This window comes from Gracilinanus agilis, chromosome 5 (assembly GCF_016433145.1).
Source record: "Gracilinanus agilis isolate LMUSP501 chromosome 5, AgileGrace, whole genome shotgun sequence".
Classification (NCBI taxonomy): Eukaryota; Metazoa; Chordata; class Mammalia; order Didelphimorphia; family Didelphidae; genus Gracilinanus; species Gracilinanus agilis.
This window is the reverse complement of record NC_058134.1, coordinates 198,307,586-198,330,977: the sequence shown is the minus strand read 5'-3', so window position 1 is coordinate 198,330,977 and position 23,392 is coordinate 198,307,586. Positions and strand designations below refer to the sequence as shown.

The window sequence follows — 23,392 nt, the reverse complement described above, 5'->3', positions numbered from 1 at the left end:
TTCATTATTTCCCTTGATATTCTTGATCTTTTGTTATTCCAAATGAAATTTGTTATAGTTTTTTCTAATTCAGTAAAGAAGTTTTTTGGTAGCTTGATAGGTATGGCGCTAAATAGGTAAATTAATTTGGGTAGAATTGTCATTTTTATTATGTTGGCTCGACCTACCCATGAACAGTTAGTGGCTTTCCAATTGTTTAGATCCAGTTTATTTGTTTGGAAAGTGTTTTGTAGATTATTACCTCTTAATGTTCTCTTCCTCTCCTTCTTATAATAGTATTTGTCCCCTCTCCCTCCCATGCCCTCTTTGTGTGTAATAGAATATCCTATTTTCTTATTCACTCAAGTTTCTCTTGATGTCCCCTGCTATTCACCCCCTTTTTCCCATCCCCCATGTCATCTTAGATTATTTAGTGTTCCACCCTCACCCTATGAATTATTCTTCTGATTACTATAATAGTGAATATTATAATAGTGAATAGAGTTCACTACAGAGAATTATACATAACGTTTCTCTACATAGGAATACAGATAATTAGATCTCACTGAGGCCCTTAATAAGGCAAATTATAAGTTTTCTTTCTTTCCCCTCTGTATCTTATTTACCTTTTCATGTTTCTCTTGATTTCTGTGGTTGGATATCAAACTTTCCATTTAGCCCTGGTCTTTTCTGTGCAAATACCTGGAATTCTTCAATTTTGTTGAATGCCCATACTTTCCCCTGGAAATATATAGTCAATTTTGATGGGTAGTTGATCGGTGGTTACAGGCCCAGCTCTCTTGCCTTTCTGAATATCGTATTCCAAGCCTTGCGATCTTTTAGCGTGGAGGCTGCCAGATCCTGTGTGATCCTGATTGGTGCTCCTTGATATTTGAATTGTTTCTTTCTGGCTTCTTGTAAGATTTTTTCCTTTGCTTGGAAACTCTTTAATTTGGCAATTATATTTCTGGGTGTTGTCTTTTCTTGATCGAATGTCGCAGGTGTTCTATGAATCCTTTCCATGTCTATATTGCCCTCTTGTTGTAGGACTTCAGGACAATTTTGCTGAATTATTTCTGTTAGTATGGAGTCCAGGTTTCTATTAATTTCTGGTTTTTCTGGAAGACCAATTATTCTCAAATTGTCTCTTCTAGACCGGTTTTCTTGGTCTGTCACTCTCTCATTGAGATATTTCATGTTTCCATCTATTTTTTCAGTCTTTTGACTTTGTTTTATTTGTTCTTGTTGTCTTGAGAGATCATTAGCTTCTAGCTGCTCAATTCTAGCCTTTAGGGACTGGTTTTCAGCTATAATCTTTTGTTTTTAGGCTATGATCTTTTGGTTTTTGGCCATAATCTTCTGGTTTTTGGCTATAAGCTTCTGGTATTCCTTTTCAATCTGGTCATTTCTGGTGTTCAATTTGCTTATCAGTTCATTTGGTTTCTGAGCCTCACTTTCCAGTTGCAAGATTCTACCTTTTAAACTGTTATTTTCTTGCCAGATCTCTTCCATTTTCCTCAAAATCTCAGTTTTGAACTCTTCCATAGCTTGTGAGGAGTTTTCCTTATTTGAGGAGGGTCCGGATGCTTATTTGTTCTCCTCCTTTGTTTGCTCGGTTGTCTGGATTTTCTCTGTGTAAAAGTTGTCGAGTGTTAAAGACTTCTTTTTCTTGTTGTTAATTTTTCTCTTCTGAGCTTCCTGAGACTGGGTAGCCATTGTTAGCCCAGCAGCTTCTCAGGTTTATCCTTGCGCTCAGGGTCTGTCCGAGGTCAAGCCCCCTGGTGGATTCCCTTGCTTGATCCTCTGCTGGAGGTTTTTTTACAAGCCTCAGGGCGCTGCTTCCACAGTCATACACCTGTCCGCCTCCACCCACGCCTCCACCTGTGCCTCTGCTCTCAGCCCGTGCTCTGTGACCGCGCTCAAATTCCCCGTGTGCTCGCTAGCTTCCTGGGGTCCCAAATCCCGCCGCTCTCAGGAACAGGCCCCGGAGCTGCCAATGATTCAATGGGTGCCCCAAACTTGCTCTATTTCTTTTTACCTGGCTTCGGAGCTATAGGTGTTGTGTGTGGAGGGGGTGGGGCTGGGGTGGTTGCTCAGCCCGCGATTTAGTGAGAGCTGTTTCACCCTTTTATAGCATGGAAATGCCTCCATTCCACGTACCTTCCACGCTGTGCCCTGTTGTGGGGTTCCTCCGTTTGTCTGGACTTGTTTCTTTGTCCCCTTGAGGAGTTTTGTGTGTTTCGGTCAGGAGAGGTTAAGAGCTGCTTCTTACTCTGCCGCCATCTTAACCCGGAAGTCTTCTTTTTCTCGTATTTATTTTTTTAAATAAGTTTTTGTCTTCTGTTTCTTACATCATCATAGTTATCCCCTGTATTCTTTTCACTCCCCTTCACATAGAGCCATCCACTTAACAAATAGTATTTTTTAAAAGACGAAAGTAACCAGCACAAACTGATCAAATTCATTGAAAAAGTCCAAAAACATGTGCAGTATATATCACACCTGTGGACTTTCACCTCCTGAAGGGGTAGGTTGGTGACATTCTCTCATATCTATTCATTCAAGTCATGCTTGATCTTTATGATTTTTTATATTTTCCTCTCCCAACCTCCTCCCCATCCCACTTTTTTTTTTCCCTGTTGGTGTGTTTTGGTGGTTCATTTATGTTTATCCATTTATATAGATATTGTTTTCTTGACTCTGTTGACCACTTTGCATCTGTCTATACAGACTTTTCCATGCTTCTCTGTATTTATCACATACTTTATTTCTTACAGCACAGTAATATTCCATTACATTCATGTACCACCATTTATTTATCCATTCCCTAATCATCAGACATCTATTTTGTTTCTGATTCTTTGCTATGAGAAAAAGTGATGTTACACAGATTTTGGTGTATTTTTAGAGGTTTTTCTGTGCTATTTCACCCATTTCAGGGCTCATTTTATAAGTTTCATAAGTTATAGGGTAATTTATCTTGCATTGCATTCAACTGGAATAAATATCTCAAATGCTTGTTCTTACTAAAAATATTTTATTGAAAGATAATTTGGAGGCATATACCTAATGAAGAACTTTTAATCATTTGCCTATCATTGCTAAGATAAAACACAATCTACTCCAAAAAGATTCTCTTACTTTTCCTGGCAGCTTTTTTTGTAATTCAGTCTACAAAACAAGATAGGGGAAAAATAATGGTGAACAGCACTTAATTATGCAGGAAACAATTTTAATTTTATTTTCAAAATTGATCTTGGGGGAAATATTGATTTGGGCAAGTGCCAATATAACATTTATTAAATATTTATAAAATAAATATTAACTTTGCTAATTCTTTTTTGAGTTACTTTAAATAAAGATCACAAAATGTGGAAGAACATTTGTCTTTAGTTATTATCTTGAAAATCTTTCATGTCAATTCTGTTGGACTTGAAGTCAGTAGTGGGTTCAAATTCTACTTTTATATCTTATTACCTCTATAATTTCAAATAAACCATTCTGCCTCATTGGCTTCCATTTTCTGTTATGTAAAATTGGAGTGATAATACTAGTAGTATATTTTTCAGCTTTTTTTGTGAATTGTAAATGAAATAATGTGCTTTCTGTCAGCTATTAGAAAATGGGCCAAGACAGTATGAAAGTGTTATAAGAGGAAGGCAAATTATTTCTCAGTATTTTTTTGTACTTAAAACAAATTTTATTCTTTTTAAATATCCCTAAAATTTGCTGATCTAGCATGGTATATACTAACATTGTTGTCATGAAGAGTGATATAGTATTGTAACAAGCATTGAAGTATTTTTCATCCTAAACTGATTTTATAAGTTTCTTTTTCTGAGATTAGTTATCACTTTGTATTGTCAATATATAGGTTATTAAAAACATTTTGTTGTAGTATATGAAAATTATTATTCATATAATTAAATATTCATTTAGTTGTTCTTTTTTTTAAAGATTCAAAATGGAAAGTACAGAAGAACCTCAGAAAAAAATCTTTAAAGCCCGAAAAACAATGAGAGTGAGTGATCGTCAACAACTTGAGGTAGTATACAAAGTCAAAGAAGAGCTACTGAAAACTGATGTCAAATTGTTGAATGGCAAACATGAAAATGGTGATTCTGACCTAAATTCACCATTAGATAATTCTGACTGTATAGATGGTAAGGACATGAATGGCATAGAAGATGTTTGTTTGGACCTTGAAGATAGGAAAACTGAGTTGAAGGAACCCCCCTCAAATTTCTTAAATATTGACATAAGAGAAGAGGATGATGATTCAAGTCTAAAATGTGCAACAGCATCTCCTAAAAATATAACTTACGAACCAGAAAAAGATACTGTCCCTGAAACTGACAACACAGTTCCTAATAGCAATAAAGATGATGATAATCTTGAAAAAAGTAGCACAGATGATGAAAATTTGGACCAAAGAGAAAGAGAGAGCCCACTTGAAGACAAAGCTATAGTTAGTGACAATATTGAAACTGAAGAGGAAAAGCTGGAAATGAGTAATGACCTTCCTATTAGTGCTGACCTTCCTACTGAGGATGAAAAAAATATGGATGAAAATCCTCTTATAGAGTCAGCTTTTGAAGAAGAAGCTATATCAAGCAGTATGGAAATAGGCAAAGATGCACAGAGTGAAGATAACAAATCTCCAGGTCTTCCAGAAACCACTGATGAAAATGTTCAAGACGATAAAAATGAGAGCACCTTAGACAATGCAGACTCTATGGAGACAGATGAAATTATTCCCATTTTGGAAAAGCTGGCTCCTGCTGAAGATGAACTTACTTCCTTTTCTAAAACTTCTCTCATTCCACTTGAAGAAACAAACCCAGATTTGGGAGAAAAATTGGAAAATTCTCTAGGTTCACCATCCAAACAAGAGAGTAGTAGTGAGAGTTTGCCTAAAGAAGCTTTCTTGGTACTCTCTGATGAAGAGGAAACTTCTGGTGAAAAAGATGTTGAAGTTGTCTTGCCAAACGAATCAAGTTCTCCAGGTTAGAGAGTTTGGATTTTTAAAAATATTTTTTTCCCATTACATGTAGATTTGATAACATTTCACATACTGTTTGGATTACAATTAGTTTTCATTGGCTTCTTCAAGGCCTAATTCGTTATTGTAAGTTGTGAAATAGTGGTTGAAAATATGGATTGGGAACTTGAAGTCAATACTTAAAATGGAGTTATTGGTAGGCATTCTCTGGGAAATAATATTTAAAATAATTTCTGCGGATTACATATGAAGTAGAGGAAGGCAGAGTAGAGAACTGAGGATAGAAACCTGAAAAAATGCATACATGTGGGAAAGAACTAAAAGAGAGGTTTATCTAGAGTTAGAAAGAAAATCAGTCTACTATAATATACATTCACAGAATCAGAGAGGGAGAAGAAAAAGGACTTTAATAAAGTAAGATGTTTTATAGTGGTGAAAGAAAAGAAGCACAATGAAAATAGCTTTGAATTTGGCTAGTCATTCAGTTTCCTTTTTTGTTTTTTGTTTTTTTTTTAACCTTTACCTTCTGTCTTAGAATCAATACTATATGTTAGTTCTAGGACAGAAGGAGTGGTAAGGGTAGGCAATGGAGGTTAAGTGACTTGCCCAGGGTTACACAGCTAGGAAGTGTCTGAGACCAGCTTTGAACCTAGGACCTCCTGTCTTTAGGCCTGGCTATCAATCCACTGAGCCACCTAGCTGCTCCCACAGTTACCTTTTCATTGAAAACTTTTTAAATGTATTTGGGAATAGATGTTTATTATTTTCTAAATTGTATATTTGTTCTAGATTCTTAATTAAAGAAAGAGAAAATTTGAAAAGAATTGCTCTATTTTGAAGTAAATTATTAGAACAAGGACTTTTCAAAACAAAACAGTTTGCAAAAAATTCACTTGGCAGGAGATTAAATTAAAGGAACTACAGTTTGTTTTCCTCTCATTTGAAAAGAGAAGGCTTAAGATAGCAGTAATCATTAATCCTGCTAGGGTGCCTCTTTTTTTTCTTACCTCTTCTTTCCATTTATTTCTCTCTCTCTCCTGTATTATCTGGGCAACAGATATAGAACTAGAAGTCAGGCACTGTTTAGTAAAGTTTCAAAATTTATTAAAATTTAAAAAAACCTTTCTGACCCTCATTTTCATTATTATAAAGTAGAGGTAAAAATATTTGGACTACATAAGGTTTGGTGTAAAGAAAACTCAAATTTATCCGAGATCTCAATGATTTTGGGATATTCTCTCCTGAGATGCATACTTTAGTTCATACCTGCTTATCCTGTAAGATTCTTAATATACTTCTATGTTGGAAGCCTTCCTCAGATTCTCCTGAGATTAACAGTGGAGCACTTGAGCTATTTACCTGTCATTTCTTGTCCTCACCACCATGTGACTAGGTCATCTTTATTCATCTCCCTGTTGATACCTTTTACTCTTTTGATGGAAATTCTTTGTTGTTTTATATTGCAGTCTGCTCACACCCACCAAGCACTTGTGTATTGTGGGGAAAGCTTTATAAAAACCTAAAAGTTTTCTTGTTCTCAAAAATCATTTCTCTCAAATCATTATGACCCAGTGGAAAGAGTTCTGTATTCTTAGGAGAAAAGAGGTTTACATCCCATTTTTACAATCGACAATGGGGAAATTCATTTAACCATTTTGAGTTTCATTTTCCTTTTCTGTAAGAATTAAATACCCATTTCACCAGGTGATTGTAAAGGAAGTTCTTTGTGAACTTTAAAGTATTATATAAATGTGAGATATTGCTTTTAAGATTAATCAGTAAGCGAACAAATACCTGAGAGCTTTTTGTGTATGTAAAGACATACCTATCTATAGCTCTGAGAGATACAAAGAACTGTATAGTCCTTTCCTTAAAATTGATCTGACAGTGGAGATAAAGGCTGTTGCAAATGGAAATATCTAATTTGACAGTGTTATCTTTAAATCCCCAATACAGTCTACTCTCCCTTACCTCAAAGATCCAGCTTGGAACCCAAAACTTAGATACAAGATCTTTTGTTGTCAGGACCTCATCTATGAGAAGAGCCATTCACCCCATGCCCAATCAGTATCATTTTTAAAAATACTTAACGCTTTCTTAACACTTGAAAGGGAACCATATATCCCTTAATATTCATTAGGGTCGGGAGCCTATTAAAAGGTACTATATAACTCCCTATAACATCTTTTATCTCTTATTCCCCTCTTCCCCATTCCTCTTCTCCCTTCTACTACTTCCTGTTCTCTGATGCCCACCTAGTCATTCCTTCCTTTTCCCAATCTAACTGCTCATTTTTTCCATTTTGCTCTCTGGAATCTATCCTATTGTTAACAAACTTCTCTTTATCTTAAAGATTTTTTTCCATGCTTCTTCCTTCTTCTGGCACCCATTGGAATTTAGCTTTCTCTAGAAAACACTGCATCCCTGATCATCTTTTCCAGTTTTTATTGTACCTTCTCATACCAAGATTCATTTTCTCTAGATTTTCACACAATCCAGATCCTGAGGTCATTTGTTTCCTGACCTATCCTGTGCTCCCCCTCCCCCAAATTTTTCTTCTTTCTTAGGATGTTCAGTACAAAACTCATATATGTATATCTTTTTCACTTCAACCCTTGCCCTTATTTAATTTTCACTTATACTTTGATGTCCCCTCAGACTCCATGTGTCCTTCCAGCTCCTTAATTGCTTCAGTTCCAATGACCTATTCCTTTACTGCACTTCAGCCACAAGGTAAGTCTACACCCTTAATTTTACCCTCATCTACAGATATTCCATTTCTCATGATCAAGAACTTTGAAATGCCTTTATACTGCTTTTACTAACTTTCATTGCATTTCTCCCTTTGCTTCACTCTTCCTCAACTTATTCTTCATTATTGCTCTCTCTTTCACTTCCCACAGCTCCTTTCAATTCTCTTTGAGGCCATTACACTTGCTTTGACTTTACTTTCTTCCCTTCCCAATACTGACCTTATAATTACATTAACCTCTAGTCTTGAATATCTTGTCCCCTTGTTCTGTTATTGCTTGTATCTTATAAAATTCCTGTTCCCCAGTTATTCCTACTATCTTATCTTCTCTGCTTCTACTCACTTGCTACTAAAAAGATACTAGAGGAAGTTTTGAGACTAAGTCTCTCACTTTACTAAATACCTATTATACCATATACTGTAGGCATAGTGCTACTAGATGCTAGGGATACGAGGACAAAAATGAAACAGTCCACATAAGTATATACAAAATATTTTGGGAGGGGAGCTAGGGAAGAGTGCAGGGGATTAATAATAATAATGTCCTCACTAAGTTCAGCATTAATATGGGGAACCTTCTGGAGTTGGGGCTCCTACTAGTTTGTCTAAAGAGGGGTGAATCACTAATCAATGGTGGGATCAGACTGTGGTGGCCCCAGTATTTTCAGCTTGAGCAAAATAGGGAAACTTATTCTTTAAGGAAAGAAATGAAGAGGGAGAGGAAGGAAAGTTCTGTATTCTTGTTTTAATATGAACTGAAAATTTGATAACAATCTTCTTTAAGGTAATTTTTGTAGTAATTCTTATTTTTCTTTTTACTCTTTTAAAGTTGAAGTTGTTTTTGGTCATTCCATAACTAATTAATTATGGTGGTTAAAAATATTCAAAGGATCATGATGAATTACTTTTGAACCTTATACAAGTAAAATTGACCTTGTTTTTGTTGTTTGTTTACAGTAGAAACAGAGACAAAAGAAAAGGATACAAAATTAGAAGAAGAAAAGGAACCACATAAAGAAGAAGAAAGACCTGGAAAAAGTATGCCATGTGCTAATAAAAGCTTTAAATAGTTCTCACAGATGAAAAAAAAAATTGAAGATATATTAATAACACTTCATTACCTATTTAGTAACAGAATGATTCTCTTTCCATTTCTTAACTGCTGCTTCTTTATCTCTACCACCAGAGTGATATTTAGAAACTTTTTCTTTACTTTTACTGGGTAACAAAGAATGAGACAACTTTTCTGATCTAAAGAAATAGAGAAATAATTCCTTACAGGCAGCAATAAAAATCAAATTGAGCATTTATTTTTGTTTTTCTAGATGAATTGTTGTCAAGGAGAAAACGGTCCAAATCAGAAGATATGGATAATGTACAGTCTAAACGTCGACGATATTTGGGAGAAGAGTATGAAGCAGAACTCCAAGTAAAGATTACAGCAAGAGGGGACATTAACCAGAAGCTCCAAAAGGTATTATTAATAACTACACATATATCAAAATTTGAATGCAAAGCTGAATTATTTAGTTACTACTCTAAATCTTGGAAGAAAATTAAAAAAAATTCAATATTAACATGCACATTAATTCATATATAAGTAATAAATATTAAGTAATTATTAAAATAGCATATTATCTTAAAAGGTATGTGTTTGGGCTTTGCTATTAAAATAGGACACTATTTAAAGATTACATTTAGATCATATATTTAATTATTAAGTAATCTTGTTTTGGAATTTCCTTCTTTCACAGATACATTATCATATATAGTTCTGTAGTCAAAAATGACAATTCTTTCCCTTTTTTGTTTTCTTTAGTTTTGAACTACATAGGCCCTCCTTATATTTTAGTTATTAAAGTAGGAAAGGATTAAGAGAGAATAATTTCAATGATTTTCATTCATTTCTTTTTCTCCCAAATAATCTAATGGTTTGGTCTCTAATACATTATAGGAGAAAGGAGGCATGACTCAACCATTAATTACAAAATTTAGGAGAGTATCTGCTAAGTATTTGTAGATTAAGGTCTTAGCAAAGGATAGGATAGTGCCCTCGCCTGCAGGCAATAAATATTTATTAAGTTCCTACTGTGCATGCACTATGCTAAGTGCTAGGGATACAAATTAAAAAAAAAAAAGAAAAAAGAATGAAAGATTCCTTTGAGGAGTTGACAACCAGTGCAGGAAGACAAAGCATAGAAGGAAGCTATTAAGTAGGAGTTAGGAGTGGGAAGAGAATTCTGTCAGAGAAGTCCCAGAGTAATCCAACCCAGTAAGAAATGAGATTGCTCAACTGGGCTCTTTCCTTAAATGGAGGTTTGGGGTTTGCGGCTCCAACCTCCAATCAGAGACCTATTCTAGACGTCCATTCTTATACATTGCTCACTTCAGTATTTGTTCTCTTCTTTTCCCTTTCTCTCCAATTATGTAAAAATTAAAATACCAGTTAAGTGTTGGGAATAAAAAAATTAAAAAAAAAATCCTCTTCTTAAGGAGTTTATAGTCTAATGGGAGAGACAACATGTAAGCAATGATGTATAAAAAAGATATATTAGAGATAATCAACAGAGGAGAGACATTAGAATATTTTAATGTATGTGGAAACAAGTTTTAGGGTGTGCATAATTCAAAAAGAATAGATCATTTAGTGATATTTTAGGTGTGGGGAAGATAGATGAATGGAATAGAAAGAATGATAAAGGAGATCTTTTAGAGCAGCAATGCCAAACTCATATAGAAATGGGAGCCACTAAACTATATGTAAGGGTTCCTTCAGGGCTATATATTCACTTTAAAAATCAAATTTTAATATTATCCATTTGTTATTGTATTTTTATTTAGTTAATATATTTCCCAATTATATTTTAGTCTAGTTTTGACTTTACTGAAGTATATTGCAGGCTTTGTGTTACCTCTGGATGATTGTTTGCAATTAACACCTTTCCACCTTTGTTTGCTATAACTTTTCTATGCTTAATCTGGAATATAGATAACAATGCCTGTTGGTTATTTTGATACTTTTTATATTTCCTCATGTGCCTTCACAGAATTTGTAGTAGAGGGAGATTCTAGACCTGTGATTTAATCATCATGGGAAATTCCCTTCATTGATATAGTTCAACAACTCCTTTATAATTTATCTTCTTAAATAACTACATGTCTTGAGAATGCTGAGAGAGTAAGTAATATGCCATGGCCCCATAGCCTGAATGTCTCAGAAATAGGCCATGAATGCAGCTCTTCTCATTCCATTCTGGCTAACTATTCACAAACTACAATGCCACTCTGGTATTATGATTTTTTTTTTTTAAACCCTTTCCTTCTGTCTTGGAGTCAATACTGTGTATTGACTCCAAGGCATAAGAGTGTAAGGGTAGGCAATGGGGGTCAAGTGACTTGCCCAGGGTCACACAGCTGGGAAGTGTCTGAGGCTGGATTTGAACCTAGGACCTCCTGTCTCTAGGCCTGGCTCTCAATCCACTGAGCTACCCAGCTGCCCCCTAGTCTAGTTCCTTTATTTTACAGATCAGGGCTGAGACATAGAAGTACAATCTGACTTTTCCATGATTAAACATTTTATTGTTAGCAGAGTTGGTACTGAAGGGAAAAAAAAAACCAAACTTTTAATTGCTAACCTTTTGTTTTTTCTACAAGCAATCTGATTTTGACTTAGAGAAAAATATGTAGCCTGATGTTTACAGAGTATTACTAATTAAATAATGGTCTTTATTGTTATTAGGGAAATTTCTCAGAGCGGGTTATAAAAATTGATGTTTTCATTAATAATAGCATGGGGCTCCAGTGGTACTTCTTTTTTTTTTAATTGATTTTTTAAAAAAACAACATAGTAATTTATTTTATATTCCACTTCCCAGTGAGTTTTCCCTTATAAGCCATACTATAAACAAAGCTGAGTGCCACAGAATTGATGCTTCAAATAGCGGTAGTAGAAAAGACTTTTAAGAATCCCTCAGACAGGAGATCAAATCAGTCAGTACTTAAAGAAACTAAATCAGATTATTCACTAAAAGGTCAAATGCTGAAGTTTACATATTTTGAACACATACAGAGAAGAGAAAACTCTTTGGGAAAAAATACTCTGATATTGAGAAAGATCAAAGGCAACAGGGGAAGGGCAGAGATAGAGATAGCATCACAGAAACAGCGAACATGAACTTGGACAGACTTCAAGAGATAGTGGAGGAGAGAAAGCCCTTGTACACTATTTATGGTCTTTGGAGTCATGAAGAATCTGACATGACTGAATAATAACAAAAACAAATCAAAAGATCAACTGCATTTAATAATTTCTGATTTACAGTCTCTAATTTCTTCATTGAGGGAAAGGATATGTTTTATCCTATTCTCCAAAATCAGCTAAATACATTTTATTGGGAATAATTTCTTTTCATATGGTCAAAAACAAGAATGTTTTTTTTTTCTATATTGATAGAACTGAACTAAGTGGCTAGAGAAATAAGGGAGAGTAGGAAAATTATAGAAAGAATGTATTTTAAAATGTGTTTAAAAAACCACTTGATGTGAAATATAAGAAATGGAAATTTGGTAAAAATTTACATACTTTTAATGATTACTTGTGGCTTTTTTTGAAGAATCTACAAGTGGCAGATGAGTAGTTTCATGCATCAAGTCTGTTGAATTCTTTTTAAGATAAATTAGTTGACTTTAATACTTGTCAGTACTTTAATAACTCGTGATTTCATATATACAGTGTGTGAATTGATAGAAGGGGTAGAAATAAGATATGGAAGTAGAATCAATAAGACTTGACAATTGATTCCTCCATAGAGAAACTACCTTGTGTTTCAGAGGCCTTCTTATTAGGTTTTTTTACATAGCATGAGTAATATTCTAGTACCTGATCTTTTTATCTCTTACCTTTTATAATAACTGTAGTATACTCCTGTTTCATATTATATATGTTCCTGGATAACATTCCTTATAGTACTTTTCTCCTATATGCCATTATTGAAAATACATATATAACACTCATCTTGCATTGTTATTGCTTTTGATCTCATAATATTTCAATATTCTAAGATTCACAATGCTATAGATTCATCAGAAGAACTTTGGTATTAAGAAAAAAATAGTTTTGTTGTACATATGATTTATTCTATATTTTAACCAGTGGAATTAGTTGACAGATTGTCAGACTTTAAGCAATGTAGCTATGATACTGCTTAATAGCCTATACATGGATGTACTGAGTTGGTAACACTGCTTTACATACTTTAGGTTGTACAACGACTTTTAGAAGAAAAACTGAGTGCTCTGCAGTGTGCTGTGTTTGATAAGACCTTGGCAGACCTCAAAATGCGTGTGGAAAAGATTGAATGTAATAAGAGGCATAAAACTGTTCTTACAGAATTGCAGGTATGTATGCAGACTTAAGTTTTCTACACAATATGATTTCAAAAACAAAAACATTTCCCTCATTATAATATGTATTTATGAAATTTTAGACCTGAAAGGAACCTAATATTTAAATAGTTCAACTCCTTCACATAAACATTGAAGGAGATAGCTGTATGGAGATAGGAAAAGGGAAATAGTTGAATAAAGAATTGAAAGAAGGCCAAAAATTGAATTTTGAAAGGAGAAATTTGAAAGGACTTGAGCAGAACAGGAAGAATTTGAGGTAGAGAAGGAGAAGATTCAAGTTAAAATAGTAGAAGAATCTGAGGAGAAGGAAAAGCAGAAGAAAGTGAAGGCCACAAAGAGAACATGAATAAGGAGAAAAAGGACCTTGAATTGAAGTAGGAGGAGAAGGTTTTTATTTGGATAGATAATGTTTTAAGAGAATTAGAGAGAGAAAAAAAGGAATTTGGACTTGTTGGCGTGTTGTTATAGAAGGTATTAATGGAGTGGAGAGCTCTAAATCTGAAATTAGCCCTCTAGCAATTTGCCTTACCACTGCAAGAGAAGTACTAAAATAAGCCCTGAGAATCTCACTTTGGATTACTATGATTTGCATAGAGGATGTGATGTTTGTATTTCTTTCATGGTCAGGTGACACCTATGTTCAGACAACAGGCTTTCCTAAAACAAAATTGCCTTTCCACCATCTAGGTTGTGGATGCTTGACCTTTTTTGTGTCATGGATCTCTGGCAGGCTTATGAATTTTCCAGACTCCTCAGAATAATATTTTAAATGCATAAAATAAAATATATAAGATTGTAAAGGAAAGTAGTTTGATGAAAGTTATCAAAATATATTTTTTAAGTTCATAGACAGGAGACAGGTATGTATCTCAGTGGATTGAGAGCCAGGCCTAGAGATTGGAGTGTGTGAGATAAAAATGAGCACAAATGCCCCACTCACTGAAATAAACAAAACCCAGAGTGGGAAAGGTAAGAGTAAAAAGGCAGTAGTTTATTCTTTTCCTCATGAGGAAAGGCAGATGCCCTAAAGGGAAATGTAATGCCTGGGTGCAAAAACAGATATTTTATAGGTTCCTAATGCAAGATTCCCCTCTTCCTTTTTCTGGCCCCCTTATCTGGGGACCACAACTTACAGTCTAATCACGTGGATTCTACCTGGGTCAGGATATGGTGAAGCATAGTAAAAGTGTCATTTTAACATTCTTAAGAGATAAGGAAGCAACTGAGTTGTTTATTGCCTTTGAATCAAGGTCTTTTGTCCACTTTTCCAGGCTTGTCCCGGAATCTCTTCTAGATAAAGTCAATAAAAGGTAACAAACTAGACCTCTAAGACATCCCCCCCTCTCAATGGGGAGTGCCAACTGGGCACCTCTGTCCCGATAATATTGGGGAGGGGTACAAGCTGAATGTTTACTGTGAGAATAGCACACTTAATTCTATCTCACTCAGGAGGAGGTCCTGGGTTCAAATCTGGCCTCAGACATTTCCTAGCTGTATGACCCTGGGCAAGTCCCTTAACCCCCCCCCCCCCCCCCCGTTGCCTAGTCCTTATCTCTCTTCTGCCTTGGAACAATCTATAGTATTGATTCTAAGATGGAAGGTAAGGTTTAAAAAAAGTTCACAGACGTCAGGTTAAGAAGCCCAGGTTTGGATTATAAATGAAAAGGTAATTAGTGTTTACACGTTTAAAAATGAGAGAAAGGCTTCCTTGTTAACCAAAGGTAAATTTAATTTTTGACTTGTATTGGGAGTTTGGATGATAAGAGAATATTTATAGTTAGGGAACAAAAAATAGCCACCTAGAGGAAGGAAAGTACTTTGGAACTCTTCATAAAAAAGAAGCTATAAGGGGAGCCGTAGCAGTTTCCTTTTTCCCCGAAAAGTGATCCTATAAATCCTATAGTAGCCATCAGGTGAAAGTTGGTACAAGTATCAGGAAGAACAGAAGAGAAGTGATTGTGTTGAGTCCACCTAAGGGTGCTGCGGCAAATGTTTGTCAACTGGGTAACTATCACAATAAGGAGAGAATTTGCAATACTTTTCAAAGAGAATGATTACCATTCCCTTCTGATGGTATCAGTGATTCCCAAAGTGGGTGCTACCGCCCCCTGGTGGGTGCTGCAGCGATCCAGAGGACAGTGATGGCCACACTTTTTTTGTATTGCATTCTATTCTGAGTTCAATAAATAGTTTCATAATTTCCAGGGGGGGTAAGTAATTTTTTTAAACCCTAATATCTTTTATATATAGTTTTCTATATTAATTTTATTTGTTACAGGGCTAGGCAATGGGGGGTTAAGTGACTTGCCCAGGGTCACATAGCTAGGAAGTGTCCGAGGCCAGATTTGAACCCAGGACCTCCCGTCTCTAGGCCTGGCTCTCAATCCACTGAGCCATCCAGCTGCCCCTAAGTAATATTTTTTCTGGAAAGGGGGCAGTAGGCCAAAAAAGTTTGGGAACCACTGATCTACATTGTTTTGAAGGATGCTCCCAAGAAGAACATAGCAAACACTCCCAAAGACTTCAGTCTTAAGGGCAAAAAACCTTAAAGGCTTAGGTAGTGTTTTCAGCACTGCTGCCAACTGAAGGAAAGGATTCAGAAAAGAGACATTTGGGAAATGAACAGCTAGTTAGGAAGATGACATCTCAAAATGAGATTTGGATTTCTGGATGACAGCTTTAAAAAAATGGATTATACCTAATGAATCCTTGTAACAATGTACTTACCTTAGATATGTGGATTTGTTTTCTTTGACTACACTAATTTGTGAAAAGGATTGTACTTTTTCCCTTTTTATTTGAGAGGGAAGGAATTTGGAAGGGATGTTGAACCAAACAAAAGTGTCATTCCCCCTCCTCCCCATAAAACAAAAGAAATAAAAGAAGGTCATTGGAATATCTAAAACAATGCTCAGGGTAAAATTTGAGGAAATTTGGGAGGTGGGGGTAGATATAGATGAGCAGGACGGCTTTGAAAGTAAATTGGAGAATTTATTACATGCTTTTTTTATTACGTATTATTTTAAAATTACATATTATTTTAAAAAACAAGTTGTAGACATTTGGCATTTCCCATTGAATTCTTTATTCTATTCTGTTTTGTTTGCAAAACTGTTTTTTTTGGAGTGAGAAGGAGTAAACAAAATTGTAAAGTTAAAAGATTTGTTTTTGCCTGGAGTTTTAAAAATCTTCCAGAAGGATTTTAAACTGAAAAATTAGAGAAGCAAGGAGAAAAGTAGATACCACAGAGAATTGTGATAGTGTAAGAAAGTATAATAGTAGAAATACCTGAAAGTTCATGTGAGAGTCAAAATTCAAGAAAGGAACCAGTAATTAAAAAAAAAATCATAGCCTCTGATAGTTTTATATAGCAATAAGCAAGAAGAATTAATGATCCTAACACAAGAAGAAAAATTTGACCTCAGGAGTAAACATTAGTAACATTTAATTTTAAAAGTTTTTAATAAATCTCTATTGTGTTTTATGTTTACTTGTTACAATACTAATATGAATAATTTCTATAAAGGAGATAGAAGATGAGCAATTAATTGGCACTGTATATTAAGATAATATACTGTAGTTAGAAAAAATATTATAAGCACATGGAAGGAGCCCGCGTTCCAAGGAATTTTTATAAGGGCAACAATATAAAGAAAGATAATTTCAAAGGACTTAAAAAATCTGATCAATTAATTCAGTGACCAGCCATATGTCCAGAGGACCTAGAGCAAAGCATGCTATCTGTGGTCTGACAGAGAGGTAGTAGAAACACCATTTTTCCTTTTTATTGATTTCTTCAATTGACATTTATTTTTCTTCTTGTTAAGAAAGAAAAAAGGCGGGGAAACCACCTTGCAACAAATAAAGCACACTCAAGCAAAATAAATTTCAGTATTGGTCCCATCCAAAAATAAGTCTCTCATCCTACATTGCCTTCATTTGAAGGTGATATTCTTTATCATCTGTCCTCGTTAATTATGGTGGATCACTGCATCAATCAGAGTTAAGTCTTTCAAAATTACTCCAATTTTTAAAAAGAAAAGAAAGACTTGGAAAACAAAAATCTTGACTTTGGTTATTGTTATATTCTATTAGAAGCATATTTTTAGAGAGATAGGGGGAAAAATCATAAGGAGCCACCCTGGCTTCATCAGGAATAGTTTATGTTGGGGCAGCTAGGTGGCTCAGTGGATGGAGAGACAGGCCTGGGTTCAAATTTAGCCTCAGACACTTCTTAGCTTTGTGTCTCAGGGCAAGTTACTTGACTCCCATTGTCTAGCCCTTCAACCCTTTCTGCCATGGAACCAATATATAGTATTGATTCTAAGACAGATGGTAAGAGTTGAAAAAAAAAGAATAGTTATATAAACCTTATTTTCTTTTTTCACAAAGTTTTCTAAGGTCACTTCTGTTCCCTCAGTGTTTTACTTTCATCATCCCTTTTTAATCAAAAGCTACAAGTGACAGAAAGCTGGGGGAGAGAGATAATCCATTAGATGACAGGTTCAAGGTTCAAAAAGATCACTACTGGCCAGAATATGGAGCTAAAATGAGTAAGATATAATTTAATAAGGATAAACGTAAACTCTTGTAGCTATTTTTTAAAAATTATCACAAAGATATGGAAAACTTGGCTGGAAAGCAGGTCATCTGAAAAATATCTTGGATTTTAGTAAACTATTATCTTAGTTTGAGTATAAGAGAAGATGAAATTAAGAATGCTGATGAAATCTTAAGCTATTTTAAGGGCTACACGGTGCTGTACTCTGCCCATCAGTGTCCACCTGGAATATTTTTTCAGTTTTGGAAGTTCACATTTTGGGAAAGACATTGATTCCTCTCACTGTTAAGAGGACAACCAGGATGATGAGAGGCCCTTGAATTTTTATCACATGAGGAATGATGAAAGGATCCCTGGGCATTGTTATCTTGATACATTATTTACTTACTTATCTATCTATCCATTCATTTATTTATTTATCTTTTTAAGGTTTTTATTTTGAATATTTTCTCATAGTTACATATTCTTTTCCTCTCCCCCAAACCTCCTTAACCCCCTTAGCCGACACACTATTTATATTGATCACAATATTATAACAAAACTATATTGATAACAATAAACTTGAAGAGGGGGGGAAATTGGTATGATAACTATGAGGTATTTGAAGAGTTGTCACCTAGAACAAAGGGGTAATACCTTTTCTTTTTGGTCTTATAGAACTTTGCTAATAGCATGGGAGTAAATTGTAGGGGGAAATGTAGACTTGGAACAAGAAAAATCTTCTCTAGAAATTGAACTATATAAAAGTATAATGGGATTCCTCAGTAGGTTGGGGATTCTCTCTCCAGAAGCTTTGAAACAGGAGTTCTTAATTTTTGTGTCTGTCATGGACCCTTTTGGCAATCTGATAGAAGCCTTCAGACCTCTTCTCAGGATTGAATGTTTTTAAATGTACCAAATAAAATGCTAGGATTACAAAAGGAGCCAAATTATATTGAAATAGAAAAAAAAATTTTAATTCCCAGATCCCAAGTACTTTAGCATTAAAACTTAGCTGGATAACCATTTTAGTTCTATTGAGCAATGAAGAGTTTTAGAAATATGTTGGATTAGACAGTCCCCATATCACTTCCAATTCTTATCATTTGGTGAGCTTGATGTGCTTGAGAGGATATATGACTTGCTCCTAGTCACAAAGTTAGTTAGAATTAAAACTGGAAACCATGTTTTCCAACTCTCAGTTTATGGATCTTTGTATTCCTACTACTGAACAATATTATAAATAAGACTGATGTAAGTGAGGTTATTCTAGGATTTCTAGTTTCTCCAGATAGTTGCACTTTTATCATTTATCTAATTGTATTGTGACAGTCTCCATAGTACAAATAATATTCAGTATTTTTGTGTCATGAAATTATAAGTTTTGGAGCTGGAAGTTAATTTGGAGATCATTTTGTCCATCCCATCTTTATATCTCCCTTCTCATATTTTAGGTGGAGATGCTCAGATGTAAAGTGATTTTTTTTTCTCCCCTCCTGAGTCATAGAGGCATCAGCTAGTAAACCCAATATTAAAACCCATGTATTCTGATTTCAGATGCAATTCCCTTTCCACTGCACCATGTTGCCTATGAATTGTTATTGTTGTCATTCTTCTCACTCAAAAAGGACTAAAATAGCATCACAATGTAGGGTTCAGTAGTGTATCCAACTCTGGCTGATCAGACCAATATGAGCTCTAAAGACTACCACAGATCAGACACAAATAGCCTGTGTTTCCTATGAATTAGCCTGCCCAAGGTTTTGTTGTATAGCTAATAAGTGATAGATAAATAATGTGAGCATACATTTTCTGATCCCAAATGTAGTGCCTATTGTGCTATATACATTGGCTAAGAATGAAAACCTTGATTTGATGTGGTAGAAAAGAGCAATTTGAAGTAAATCCATCACCAAGTATGTCATTTTCAATGAAACATAAATCTGCAAGAGGCTAAATTTATGAATATATGTTTTGGGGTTGCTAGGTGGCTCATGAATAGAAACACTGGGCCTGGAGTCATGAAGGCTTCTGTTCAAATGTGGCCTCGAACACTCACATGCTGTGTGACTGGTCATATCACTTGTCTTACTCTATTTGCCCTAATCCACTAGAGAAGGAGAAAACAAATCATTTCTGTATCTTCCTCAACATGACATGACTGAACAATAATTACAGCAACAATGTTGATTATAAAGGAAATTTTTTACTTTAACGTGGGATTTTTTTTTAAGTTTACTTTGAAAAAGGAGTACTTTAATGAATTTTATAAGTAATTTTAATTGCCATATACCATAGAGGCAAAGTAATTTATAAAATTTATTCATCCATAGAAATTAAGAGTTCTATTTCTACTAGAATTCATTCTTACCTTTCAATATGTGTATCTTTTGAAAATAATATTCCCAAATTTGTATTCCCAGCCACTAGAAGTCTTTAATTACAGAATTAGGTTTCCTTTTTTTTCTGTATTTTTTGATTATAAAATGATACAGAGAAGAGAGCAAGTTATAACAACTTGCCGCATATTGTACTAAGTATTGATCATAGACAAGCAAACAAGCAATACTTATATTCCTCATTAACAATTTAATTCTTTCCAGCTATAATTTTCCTTTGGCATTTTTGGTTAATGCTTGGAAGTAAGTGAATAAATCTAAAAAAATATATATTTATGCTTTTGAAATAAAGGTTATCCATGTAGGTCCTGGAAAAATGTATAGATAGGAGAAAGTAGTTTTAATTCATTAATTTTCTTACTGTTGACTCCTACCTGTACTTTGTATCAACGTATGGAGGAAAAGTGTTTTTATAGTAGATATATTATCTGGGAATCATCTAACCCCAATTTCTCATTGAGTAAATGAAAAGAGAGAGGTCCAAAGAGGTTGAATGACTTGTCTGACATCAAGCACTTGGTAATTATTCTTACAACTTGAGATTATACTTCCAAGTCATTTCTTATTCTTTGGAATCCTTTGGTATGAAGAGATTAGTCACAAAAAGCCATCAAAACTGGCTTTAAAACTGGTATAGCTAGCTACAATGACGTTAACACTTGTTTTGCTTTGTGTTTGACTTTGGTTTGCTTTGTGATTGACTTCAGCTAATGTGAAAAAAATGTTCAAAAAGAACATCATTATTTTAATTTGTATTTAGAATACAATTATTAATGATACCATAGTATCATAAATAGAAGATACATCAGACACAGTATAGAATGAAGGCGCTTTGTTGTTTTCTTCTATCTCCATTTAAAATGAAGAAAAAAGAAAGGGTCCTTATAATATGCGTAGTAAAGCAAAACAGATATTTGCATTGATGTCCAAGGAGAGTAGATAATGGTGGTGGGTGATGATTCATCATTTGGCCTTTGGAATTGTGGTTGGTCATTTTGTTGATGAGAGTTCTAAAGTCAGTTATTTATCTTAATGTTTCTGTATAACTTGTTCTCCTTGTTAGTTTACCTCACTTCAGAGAGTCAACTTTATTTAGTCTCTGCTTGGGTTAGGCATTGTGTTAAGTACTAGGGACACAAAAATGAAATCTACTCTGGAGAATTCAGTCTTATGGAGACAATGGATAAACAACTCTGTACAAACAGGATGTACGTATAGCAAAAGTTCAGGATAACCTCAGAGGGAAAGCATTAAGATTAAGGGGAAAGGTTTCCTGTAGAAGGTGAAATTTTAGCTGAATATCTGTTGTAAAGAACAAAAAATTCCAAAGTTAAAAAAGGGTATTGATAATAGGAAACAGAGGAAAGCAACTAGCATGATAAAGGACCTTGGAGTCTGTGTCATATGAGAATTGATTTAAGTAACTGAGACTGTTTGGCCCAGAAAAGAGAAGCCTCAAAGATGATAGGATAGTATCCTCAGTTATTTGAAGGATTGTAATGGGGAATAGGGATTAGACTTTTTTCCTTTTGGCTCCAGAAGACAGAACAAGAGCCCTTAGTGGTAATTGCAGAAATGTCAACTTTAAATTGGGGAAACCTCTCTAACAATTAGAGTAGGCCAAAAGTGGAATGGGCTGCTTTCAAAGGTAGTGGGTTTCCCCATTCAAAGTCTTCAGGCAGAGGCTGAATTCTTTTTATCAAGTATGTTATAGTGTAGATCATTTGGGAGTACAGATTGCTCTAGATGGCTATTAAGTCTTTTTTCATTTCTCACATTTTGTGGTTTTTGTGAGGTAGTAGCTGAAATAATGTTGGAAGGTCAAACATTGGTTCTCAATTGAAGGTGGAGCCACAGGATGTATACAGCAATATTTTCATGAAGTCTCTCAGAGTTTGAATTATTATAGAGATAGTATTGCTCCAACAATTGTAATTCATTTCTTAAGTTATTTTTAGTTAAAAGAGTCCTTTAAACTTTTGTTCAGCAACAACTCCTGTTACAGTGGTTAGGAAGTAAATCTCAAAAGAAGAAAGAGTATTGATAACCTATTTTTTCCTTTAGTAATAAAAATATATTCCCATAAGTCCCACTCTTCAGGCTTCTTATACATTCAGTGCCTCAAGTTATATATTACTCCCCTAATAGTACTTCCTGAGATAATCTTAGATAAGTGGTGCTATTGAATAGTAGTCAATGAAGTTCTCTTTTTTTTGTTCCTTTGTAACTTAGAAAGTACTTATGCCATAGCGACCTTTGTAAGATAGCCAGTACAGATGAGGAAATAGGATCATAATGATTAAGTGACTTGCCTTTAATTGCATGGCTATTAAGGAGTGAACCTAAGCTTTGATTCCATATTTAGCCTTTATTTCCTAAAATCATCTTGTCTTTAATTATTGAAGCACTTAACAATAGCATATGGATTTTTTATTTTCTACTAAACCTTAACCAAAAGGAACATTTACTTACCCAAATTATATATATTTGATAATTTTTAATGAACAAGGTGGGGAATAGCTGCTCTAGGCAATGACCTTTCCACCAGGAAATATAAAATACATAAAAATCATCATCATGTAGCAGTATATTACTATATATACTTATATTTTAAGTAGCTTTGTCCCAAAGAAAATCATCTTTTGGGAGAGGTGATAGATTTGGCATAGTAGATCTCAAGTCAATTGATTTAATTCAGTGCTCAGCCAGAGTGCCAGATCTACATTATTTTTTTCCCATTTGTCAAATTTGTTTTCACAACCTCTTTTGAATAACTAAATTTTAGCAATAGTTAAACTGTTTCTTAAATTGATAAAATATACCTCTAAAGGAAGTAGATTGTTGAGTTAATGAATAGTGAATTCTCTAGAATTGACCAAGTAAGGAACTAATTTTGTTCCTTCAACAAATAGAGCCCAGGAAAAAAATGAATGAGTGAATGAATGAATGAGTGAATGAATGAATGAATGAATGAATGAAGTCTATTAGGTGAAGGGAGTGAGCTCTATTATGGGGATATCTCAGTATACTCATAAGTAGATAATAAAGAAGTATGTACAGAATAATTTTAAGGAGTTGATAGAAGAATACTAACATTTGGAAACAGAAAGAACAGTGGCATCAGGAAAGGGTTTATGTAGCAAGTCATGTCTTAACTATGAAGGTACTAAGATGTAGAGGAAGAGAGGGACAGTAGGCAATGTAGTACAATGGAAAGAGTACTCAATTTATAGTTAGGATGACCTGGCTTAAAATCCCAGCCCTACTACTTAACTCCACTGAAGTTATCCTTCTTGAGCCTTATCTATAAAATG

At 34.5% G+C, this 23,392-nt stretch overlaps 1 protein-coding gene across 2 annotated transcripts in view; it reads left to right on the top strand.

The window, feature by feature from the left end:
• Positions 1-23,392, top strand: part of LOC123249305 (activating transcription factor 7 interacting protein) — a 139,224-nt gene that overhangs the window by 65,980 nt on the left and 49,852 nt on the right. The window contains exons 2-6 of one of the 2 annotated variants that reach the window (XM_044678297.1): positions 3,937-4,985; positions 7,640-7,714; positions 8,691-8,771; positions 9,059-9,207; positions 12,993-13,130. In XM_044678297.1, the coding sequence (XP_044534232.1) occupies positions 3,944-4,985; positions 7,640-7,714; positions 8,691-8,771; positions 9,059-9,207; positions 12,993-13,130 (1,485 nt within the window). In that variant the 5' untranslated portion in view covers positions 3,937-3,943. The remainder of the gene's footprint in view (positions 1-3,936; positions 4,986-7,639; positions 7,715-8,690; positions 8,772-9,058; positions 9,208-12,992; positions 13,131-23,392) is intronic. The other variant, XM_044678298.1, reaches the window with a different exon arrangement.